Source organism: Benincasa hispida, chromosome 12, assembly GCF_009727055.1.
Source record: "Benincasa hispida cultivar B227 chromosome 12, ASM972705v1, whole genome shotgun sequence".
In the NCBI taxonomy this organism is placed as follows: domain Eukaryota; kingdom Viridiplantae; phylum Streptophyta; class Magnoliopsida; order Cucurbitales; family Cucurbitaceae; genus Benincasa; species Benincasa hispida.
Window position 1 is genome coordinate 58,335,069 of NC_052360.1, and position 11,448 is coordinate 58,346,516.

Sequence of the window (11,448 nt, forward strand, 5' to 3'; positions counted from 1 at the left end):
GGTTTAGTTTATTTATAAGCTAGTAGGGAGACCTAATGAACCTACAGATCGAGTTTCAACGATTCGGGATTAATTGGCTAAACTCTTTTAACCGAATTAACCAACATTCGTTAATTAACGGGTCACTCAACTAAAGTGAGTAGCTACACTCTCCTCACTATAGATATATTTATGTCTACTTGATTTAACCATGATCAGTAAGTCGATCCTTCACATGTTGTTCGTATTAACAGTTGGGTCAAAATACTATTTTACCCCTGTAATACATCTTACTCTTTAAGTCTCCACTGATCCACTAATGAACAATTGGTTTATGGCTAAACCAATAAACTGAGTCTCTCTAAGGCATAGAGAGAACGGGACCCCTTGTTTAAGACTAGGAGTCAATACTTAAGGGAACAACCTATCTGCTATACCTAAAACGAGTAGGAGTGAGCTTCATCATGCAAGACTATGTCCTCATCTATTTATCCAGTCTTACCCCTAAAATAGGAGGCTTATTGAGCAGCGATGTTGAGCCACTCTCACCCATGCAGATTAAAGGATAATCTCGAATAAACAAGAGTTCATAGTTAGCTCAAGATTGAGATCAAGTTACCTTAGGTCATCGAGATGTAATAGGTCAATTTTAACAGTAAATAGTTGCTATAAAGAAAAGTGACTATTTCGTGGTACGATCTTATGCAAACATCTTTTGCATAGGATGTCCCACTCGCATGTCTCCACATGAACGATTTTGGGATCACATCATTTGCATCAAATACAAAGCGAATCGCAGTGTTCTCAAGATAAGGTACCCATCCCTATCCTTATACTTATAGACCATTTTGGCTATATACTCAAACCTGATAATCTTTTATATTTCCACATAAAGTTAAGTATTCATGCTATAGCTAGGAGTTTGTTAGTTTATTGGATGTAGTCTTTACAAGTGCAATTTACACATTCAATAATAACTTTATTGAATGAAGCTCAATAACATATTTATCGCAAATAGAATGTGTTTAATGTCTACAAACATGCAAGTTTTAGGACATACAACCCAATATAAAAAAGAAGCATGGAAAAAACATAATGGAGGAAATCGAAGAACTGAAAAATGGCAAACAAATGGTAGAAAAATAGCTGAAAAGTTTGAAACAAGACCAAGAAGAGATCATCAAAATGTTAAAAACTTTAGGATTGTATGGCAACCCTAGAGGGGGTTAGAGTTTATACAAATTAATTAAAAAAATTTACTAATGTGGGCTCAATGAAATAAACTAACATACTTTTTGCTAACAAGTAATTTAAATATTAATTTCATGTAAAATAATTCAACTCAAAATAATCAAGAAGTTAATAATACTACTTTAAAAGTACCCAAATTGGTTCTCATAACAAGATTGATAATGGAGTAGAAATTCAAGATACAACCAATCAAAATAATCCAATATGAACAATTAATTTCAAGAACAAAAATTGAAATTAATTTCAAGCAATAAAATATAATAATAAATTAAGTGCAAAATTAAAGAGGAGAGGGTTAAAGCAATAAGATATGTATATATTTGGACAAGAGGAAAGAGAGATATGAAGGTGTGATCTTGATCTTGATATTATGTTAAATCAACTAATCCACCAAAAATTTTAATATTATAACAATGGTGTGCAGAGTGGAGGCTGTTTAATTTTAGGTGATAGAGAAGTCGAAATGCAATTACAAATTTCTCTCCATCCAGCCTCATTTTTCTTGTGCAATAATCCATTTCCGTTTCAAGAAAATGTTCATTATTTCAATATTCCCCAAATTTGACATGGATTTTTTTCTTTTCTTTTTTTTTTTCCCCTTTCATTCGATGTTAAAATCTCGCATGAAGATTGACTGACAGTAAAAAATAAGAAAATATCCATGTAGTGTTATTTGGGATTGTTTTTTGAACTATGATTCAACTTTTCATGGGAATTTAAATTTTCAGTATCCAAATATAATGTCTTTATTTAATTCGTAACAATTATATATTAGTGGTCAAGAGACTTGTGGTCCGAATCTATCTACGTTTATTATACTAAAACAAACGAAAAATTGCATTGTATGACAAATACTTTTTAAGAAAACCAAAACTGTGACTTTCACTTTTTTATAATTGTAGGTGTGACAATCGCATAACAATTATATAGCAATCACATAACAATCACATAGAAATCAGATAGTAATCAAAATTTCAGGTGGAAATCATTTGCCATGTTTGAAAAAAAAAAAAATAAAACTTAGGGTCACATACCGAATTTTTAATTTATTATTTATTAAAGTTGCAATTTACCCTAAACAAATCATAAGCAATTAACAGTTGTGAAATTATAGTGTAAGCTGTAGAATTAATATTGTAGTTGAACCCTGATTTTGTCAAAGTACTCTCTCTTATGTTAATAGTTGAGATGCTAAATATGTAAATGAATTCTGACGAGAATTGTTAAGTGAAATGCTAGTTTAAAACAAGTAGAAGGAAATAAAAAATAAATAAATAAATAAAAATAAAAAAAGAAACCGTTGTAGATATATTGAATACCTAAAAAGAAAAAGATTATAGATAATGTGTAATTGATATGAATATTAAAACGTCCGATAATTAGATGTCTGCATTTTAAATATTTAAGATAATTAATGTATGTATTTGAATATATAGGATAATTAATAACTAAAAATAAAATATCTACGTCACATTTATCATTTTGTATACATAAATCAAAATTAAATTATTACTCAACTAAATGCAAGATAACAATTAATCTAGTAATAAAATAAATGTAGTATTTTTTAATATTTCGTTATATTAATTAATGATTAAATCAATAAAATGAATATAAATTAATTAGAATATTAAGATTTAATAACAAAATTTTTTTTTTAAATAGTTAGGATGACATAATGTTGTTGAATGAGAAATTTTGGACCAATCACAAGTCACAACGTCGTTTGCTAAATTAATGACGAATTTCTAAATCATTAACTTTGGGTCCAATTAGAAGTTGACACATGTCCCGAAGTGAATTGAAGACAAGTTTCGATGATGTCACACGGATGAATCAGATGAGATTAAATTGGTCCAATTTGATATTATTATTTGGGCTCAAAGTCCAAACTACAAAAAAAGAAAAAGTTGAATTAGACCTAAATTTTAGACCAGGCCCAAAGCCAACTAATTGGGCCCAAGGGTCAGGCCCATGGACCAACAAAGCCCACAAAGCCCACTTGAGAACTCTATAAATAGAGAAGTTCTTTTCATTTGTAAGGGCAACATTTTCTATACTTAGAAGACCTAGAGAGAATTCATTAACAAGCAGAAGACTCCTAAGACTCCTGAAGCTGCACTCCTATAAGGCAGAAGACCCTTGAAAACACAAATACTCTTCTAAGACTTCTACTTCAAGCTTCCAAGACTTCTACTTCAAGAACGTTCGGTGCTTTTCTGCGCTAAGTCAAGCACATTCACGCAACTGAGAGAGAATCAGAGGATCAAGTATTAGAGATTGAACCACATCGCATCAAATCAACTCCAACATCAACACCAACTCAAGTTCAACTCCACGAAACACGTTTCTTTGAAAATCTCGTCTGAACAAATTGGCATGTCCGGTGGGATATCTTTACCTCTCATCTCTTTCTCAACATTCAAACAAGCCAAATGGCGCCTAAGAAGATGGCATCCAAATCTCCTAAGAAGATGGCATCCAAAGCTTCCTCTGCAAACGACTCGTACAAGGGACCCGTCACCCGTGGCCGCTCAAGAGAAATCACGCAGGAGCAAGAGCAGAGCTCCCCCATCGCCCACAACATCTTGAAACAAATGATGGAATCCCCACAAAGTGGGGTTGTCATCAAGGAAAACTCCTTTTTCGACAAAACTACTTTCGCACCCAGCGGGCTGAAAAGAGATTCAGCACCAGATGTGATTTCTGTCATGATGGCGGACGTGATGGCGGAAGCAACCATGGCTGAAATGGAAAAGAAGATTAACTTCCTAATGAAAGCCATCGAGGAGCGAGACCACGAGATCGCTGCTCTGAAAGAACAAATGCAATTTTGAGAGGCTGCTGAATCAAACCTAGCACCCACGATCAAAGAAATCGACAAGGGAAAGACCGTGCTACAAGAAAACCAATCGCAACAGTCAGCTTCAGTGGCCTCTTTGTCGGTCCAACAACTGCAAGACATGATCATGACCTCCATAAGAGCTCAATAGTGAGGGTCGGCCCAAACCTCCTTCATGTATTCTAAGCCATACACTCAGAGGATCGACAACCTGAGAATGCCTACTGGATATCAGCCCCCAAAGTTCCAACAATTCGACGAAAAGGGCAACCCAAAGAAACACATCGCCTACTTCGTAGAAACATGTGAAAATGCGGGAACAAGAGGAGATTTACTGGTCAAATAGTTCATCAGAACCCTCAAAGGGAACGCTTTTGACTGGTACACAGACTTAGAGCCTAAGGTGATTGACAGTTGAGAGCAACTTGAAAGAGAATTCTTGAATCGCTTCTACAGCACCAGGCGTACCTCAGCATGATGGAGCTGACAAACACTAAACGACGGAAAGGGGAACCAATAGTCGAATACATCAATCGATGGGGAGCTTTGAGTCTGGATTGCAAAGATCGACTCACCGAGTTGTTTGCTGTGGAAATGTGCATGCAGGGTATGCACTGGGAAACTCCTCTATATCCTACAGGGGATTAAGCCCCGTACCTTTGAAGAATTAGCGACCTGCGCTCACGACATGGAGCTAAATATCGCCAACAGAGGAACGAGGGACTTTCTGAACCACGAATCGAGGAAAGACAAGAAGGAGGTGAAGGGCACCAAGAAAATTGTGAAGGGCGTCGAGAAAAATGTGAAAGGTGTCACGAAGGAATCAATGGTCATTAACACAACCCCATTGAAGTTCTCCTCAAAAGGGAAAGAAAAGAAGATAGAGAAAAAAGACCAAGAAGGCGAGAGACGTCGCCCAACCCTGAAAGAAGGACAGGTGAAGGTTTATCCATTCCCTGACTCTGACGTAGCGGATATCCTTGAATAACTACTGGAGAACCACCTTATCCAACTACCAAAATGTAGGCGACTGGAATAGGCCGGCAAGGTGGATGACCCCAATTACTGCAAGTATCACAAGGTCATCAGTCACCCGGTCGAAAAATGTTTCGTACTGAAAGAATTGATCCTTAAATTGGCCCGTGAAAGGAAAATAGAACTGGATCTAGACGAGGAGGTCCAAACGAATCATGCTGCAGTGACAGTAACTCCGAGCGTGGCGCCACCAACAATATTTTATGAAGAAAGAGAGAGTTCGGTCCAGTTTGGGACCTTCAAACCTGTAGCAGTTCGGTTTCTACAAGAAGTCCAAACTACAGACCCTCAAAACGGAAAAGAGCGCACTGACGATGACAATGACGGACGTTGGATCCTTGTGGCGCGCCGTAAGAAGGAAAGACTGAACTTTTCCCAGAAAGAGCTACGCTCTCAAGGAGGTTATAAAGAAGGGAGCAAGGCACAAAAAGGGAAGGATAGAAAAAAGGCTCAAAGGCCCAAGGCTGTCTACGGGGGAGATGAGGATGTTTCTCGTCCCAGATGACAGATAACCTTAATAGATTTCTTCCCGAAGAACTTCTGCAATTAGGGTTCAGAGGAGGTACCAAAGATTGCAACATGTTGTGCTGTCAGTATCAGGGAGGAGGAAGATACTATTCCAGGCCCATTAAGGTCGACGGAAGAACCAAAGGGTTCGTCATTATCCAACGTATACGACCTGCTTTCACTCCCGTGAGAGGCTAAAACGACCCTGATTGAAGCACTTTTAGAATCCAACGCCTCTGGCGCATCGACCCCCACAACACGTGCTTATGCCTCATGTTGCACATCTATAGGCTTCTCAGACGAAGATCTACTACTAGGATCCAAATTGCATAATAGGCCTTTGTATGTCTCTGGATACATTCGAGAATAGAGAGTGGGTCGAATCCTTATCGACAACGGATCTGCCATCAATATAATGCCTAAGACGACTATGAAACAGTTGGGCATACTCATGGAAGAACTATCAAAGCAAATTAGTAATTCAAGGTTTCAATCAAGGGAGCCAAAGGGCGATAGGCATGATACGCTTGGAGCTTCTCATTGGCGATCTAAAGGCCGATGCACTGTTTCATGTGATAGACTCAAAGACCACCTACAAACTGCTATTGGGACACCCTTGGATTCATGGGAATGGTGTGATTTCATCGACGCTGCATCAGTGTTTCAAGTTTTACTAGGACGGGATTAAGAAGGTCGAAGCAGATTCTAATCCGTTTTGTAAAGTGAGCCTCACTTTGCAGATGCAAAGTTTTACTTAAAGAGCGAGAATTTCAGTGAGACTAAGCCAGCGGGAAATTTGCCGACGAATAAAATGGATGGATCCCGATCGAAGTCGCCAGTAGACGCGGGCAAGGTGCGAGCCTCCAGCCCAAAAGAGGATAGAATGTCCCTTGGCGTAAGAGAAACCCTTATGGTGAGGGGCGGGAAAGACTCAAAACCATCGATTCTGTGCTATGTTCCTTTATTGAGACGAAATAAGGGTGAGTCACCTTTTGCAGAATGCTCAAAAGGTTTGCAGGTCGGTGACATAGAAATTTTAAAGGAGAATTTCGTCACACCTCTCACCCCGATAACGAGGCAGGAAGTCCACATACCGGAGGCAGAAGCGATGGGGTCAAAGCTGCCTGAGAAGCGAACGGAAGACGGATTCGATCCCAAAGCTTACAAGCTGTTGGCAAAGGTAGGCTACGATTTCACAACTCACACTAAATTCAAAAGTTTAAAGATTTACGAGCAACCCCGACTCTCGCCAACCCAAAAGAAGCTCTTGCAAGAGGGACACGCTATACCCACGTCGAGGGCGGGTCTCGGATATGAGTCGTTAGAGCCAGTCCGTATAATCAGATAAGTGAAGGGGAAAATGGCTAACAAAAATCATATCACTGCAGAAGAAGTTGATGATACAGGAGAAAAGAAGGGCAAAGATAAAAGAGCCTCAACCTTCGACCGTATTAGACCACCTGCTGCACGCACCTTGGTCTTCAAAAGATTAAGCATGACAGAAGCAGAAAGAGAAATCCCATATACTATTCCTAGAGATACTCGACACTCAGTCTTTCGAAGGTTAACTCTGGCAAGTGAAGAAAATGAGGAAATCATCTGTCAATCATCGGTGGTGGTACGATCGTCAGCCTTTGGAAGACTAGTCACAGTTCCAAAGGAGAGTGAGGAAAAACCCCGCACTCCCATTTTTGATCGCTTGAAGCATGAGAGGGCTGAATACCCCTTCAATCAATATATCCCTAACAAGACACGGGGGAAAGGAAGAGTCTGCACTAACACCCTCGAAACAACTACAGGAAAGAAGGGGCCAATACCTCGAGCGTGTATCTGGCGGCGAATCGACCTTAAAAACGCTGAAGCGTTGTCGGACCAGAAGCCATCAGAAGAGGCAAGAAGTGATGGGGAAATCCGTAGTACCATCCCCTCACGCATGAAGAGAAAGACCTTCGTTACCATAAACACAAGTGAGGGCACGCTCAAAGTAAAGAGACGCGACGTCGTTTTCACCAACCCTCAGAACGGAAATCTAGAGCGAGAGGAAGTTGAAACTTCGTGCCACACATCACCGTCACCGAAGAACTCGAAGAAGGTATTACCGAAGAGGAAGTGGAGGACGCTCCGCAAGGGCTAGAAGACGGTGGTTAATCCACGGTGGACGAGCTAAAAGAAGTGAATCTGGGCACCATAGAAGTGTCGCACTCGACTTTCCTTAGTACGTCTCTCTTGGAAGAGGAGGAAGACGAATACATGAGTTTATTCACCGAATACAAGGATGTTTTCGCCTGGTCATACAAAGAGATGCCGGGACTAGATCTAAAAGTAGCAGTTCACCATCTCACGATCAAACAGGGGTGTCAACTCGTTAAGCAGGCTCAACGACGCTTTCGACCAGAACTTATCCCCTAGATTGAGGTTGAGGTCAGTAAACATATTGAGGTCGAGTTCATTCGCGAAGGTAAATATACAACGTGAATAGCCAACATTTTCCCGATTAGAAAAAAGAATGGACAACTTCGTGTTTGCATAGATTTTCGCGACCTAAACAACGTCTGTCCTAAAGACGATTTCCCATTGCCCATCATAGAAATCATGGTCGATACGACAATGGAACATGAGACTCTATCCTTCATGGACGGATCATCCGGATATAACTAGATACGAATGGTCCTCGCAGACGAAGAAATGACGGCATTTCGAACACCAAAAAGGATATATTGTTACAAGGTAATGCCCTTCTGGTTGAAGAATGCCAACGCCACTTATCAACGCGCCATGCAAAAAGTGTTTGACGATATGTTGCAAAAACATGTGGATTGTTATGTGGATGACCTTGTGGTCAAGACCAAGCGACGACAAAACCATTTGAAAGATCTAAGGATCGTGTTCGATCGCCTGCGAAAGTACCAGTTAAGGATGAACCCCCTCAAATGCGCGTTTGGCGTAACTTCAGGAAAGTTTCTGGGTTTTGTTGTTAGACATCGAGGGATAGAGATAGACCAATCTAAGATTGATACCATCCAGAAGACGCCAAGACCAAGAAATCTACATGAGCTGAGAAGTCTGCAGTCACCCCTAGGGGCACGAATCTAACCTAGAGGGATATCTGGCCTACATCCGAAGATTTATTTCTAACCTGGCAGGGCGGTGTCAACCCTTTCAAAGAATGATGAGAAAAGGAGAGATAAAACCCCTATCCTTCATGACGACTTGCTAACAAAAAAATGGACCAGAGAATCCATAGTAGCCCTTATTCTGAGATTGAATGGGAGAATTGTGAGCCTTTGTAGGGGCCTTCTCATGATGACTGGGATGCACGAGCGGCGCATAAGACAGACCTTTTCAAGATCTGCCCTAGGGTGACTGAATGGGAGAGTTGTATGCCTTTGCGGGGCCTCTTCCATGATGATCAGGATGCAAGAATGGTGCTACGAAGCAAACCTTTCAAGGATCCTCCCTAGGTTGATCGAATGAGAGAGTTGTAAGCCTTTGCGGGGCCCCTCCCATGATGATCAGGATGCATGAATGGTGCTACGAGGTAAACCTTTCGAGGATCCTCCCTAGGGTGATCGAATGGGAGAGTTGTAAGCCTTTGCGGGGCCTCTCCCATGACGATCAGGGTACAGGAATGGTGCTACAAGGCAAACCTTTCGAGGATCCTCCCTAGGGTGTTCGAATGGGAGAGTTGTAAGCCTTTGCGGGGCCCCTCCCATGACGACCAGGATGCATGAATATGAGGAAGAGCATGCACACCAAGGAGTCGGTCATGTGGATGTGAAAAAAACCCACCCTGATTACTGACGGCCGGCAAGATTAAAAAAAATGGGTCGTACTCTCTTAAGTTATGCTTCAACTCTTGCAAAGAATAAGAAAGGGCAAGTTAGTAAAAAAAATAATAATTTTTTTTAAAAAATAAATAAATAAATAAAGGAAGAAATTTGAATATATGAAAATAAAAAAGAGGGGAAGCCCTAATTCCCCATCTTTCTTTTTTTATCCCTTCTCCTCACTTACAACTTTCTACTGCAATCCAAGGCTGATTTGCAATCCAAGTCCAATTGACAAAGGATGTAAAGGACGTAAGATCGAAAGAGAAACATAATTCAAACTACAAAGGACGTAAGAACGAAGGAGATCACACTACAAGATGAAGAAGAGCATGTGTCCTACTAGTATTTATATAGCTAAGTTCGGATGGGATTTTTTCTACTAATCAGTTAAGATCTGATAAAATCACGGGGTATTTGAACTGAATACTGTTTATTTTGTTGTGGGACTCCGCTTTTTTTGCTGAAATTAGTTAAGAGTCAACAAAAAGGATCATGCTTGATTGGAGGCTGCCTGAATTAGGGGCAACGACGGAGTTTTGAATCTCCAAACTCAACGGCGAGGAGTTTTGAGCTTAAGTTTTGAGAGAATCTGGCATAAGCCAACAGTATGGAGAAGGAAATCTTGCTAAGGCTGGCATCGCTAGCCACAAAGCAGACGGCTTCCTGAGATAAAAAAATTAATAAAAAAAATAATAATAAAAAATGGGAATCTCGCTAGAAATGCTCTCGCTTGTGTCGCTCTCTCTCACAATCTCGATCTCTCCGGTGTCACTCTCTCCCACAATATCGCTCTCTCCGGTGTCACTCTCTCTCACAATCTCGCTCTCTCTAGTGTCGCTCTCTCCCACAATCTCGCTCTCTCCGATGTCACTCTCTCTCACAATCTCGCTCTCTCCAGTGTCGCTCTCTTTCACGAAATCACGTCCATTACCGTCACATAAAAATAAGCATTTACAGATCTAAAGCATCTAAATATGCTAAGAACCTGACAAATCCAAAAGATGTCAAATACACCAACACATCGTAACAATTAAAACATAGTTACAAACCCTAATTTCTTATAGTTTCTTTCACCTAAATCAATCTATTGGATTTCATCAAGACTCATTCATGATTTAGGAACTTGTGAACTTAGTAACCGCCTTAGTGCCTTTAGAGACAGCGTGTTTGGCCAACTCACCGGGAAAAACAAGTCTGACGGCCGTCTGAATCTTCTGGGAAGTGATGGTGGGTTTCTTGTTGTAATGAGCCAACATAGATGACTCTTGAGCGAGTTTCTCGAAGATATTGTTGATGAAGCTGTTCATGATACCCATGGCCTTGCTGGGATACCGATGTCTGGATGAACTTGCTTCAGCACCTTGAGGATGTAGATCTTGTACGTTTCTACGCTCTTCTTCTTCTTGTCTTCGGAAGCAAAGCATCATTCCTTTTTCAGCTGTTAAACGAATCGAATTCGATTCTCAATTTAAGTTCTTGGTAAAGTTGGTAGGGTATCACCATGAAGTTGGTAGGGTATCGCTGGTGATGACTTGGTATCGCTGGTAATGGCCTGATCTCGCTGATAATGGTTTGATATTGCTAATAATGGCCTGATCTTGCTAGTAATAGCTTGGTATCACTGGTAATGGCCTGACCTCGCTGGTAATGGCTTGGTATCGCTGGTAATGGCCTGATCTCGCTGATAATGGCTTGGTATCACTGGTAATGGCCTGATCTCGCTAGTAAGGCTGTCTTACAATACGTTGACTCTCCAAAATCTCTTCCATTTAAGTTCAAATTCATATTCCATTCAAATTGGAATTAAAATCAATTGTTATTCCAAATCTCAGTCTAAAGCCTCTAATCCAAATTTTTATTCTAAATTCAAGCCAGCCAAATCGGGTGAGATAAATGTCAAATCCGTCCCAAATTAAAATTTGGCCATATCCCAAATTTTATCAATATTCAAATGGTTAACCTTGATATTGAGTTATGAATAAAATGTCGAGTCAAAATTTAGCT

The 11,448-nt window shown here is 40.2% G+C and overlaps 1 protein-coding gene across 1 annotated transcript; it reads right to left on the reverse strand.

The window, feature by feature from the left end:
* Positions 1 to 10,559: 10,559 nt before the first annotated feature.
* LOC120067575 (histone H2B.9-like) lies at positions 10,560 to 11,213 on the reverse strand. Its single transcript, XM_039019121.1, is given in 3 exon segments — positions 10,560 to 10,771; positions 10,774 to 10,851; positions 11,189 to 11,213. Coding segments are annotated over 3 exon segments (315 nt in total).
* Between the last annotated feature and the right edge of the window lie 235 nt (positions 11,214 to 11,448).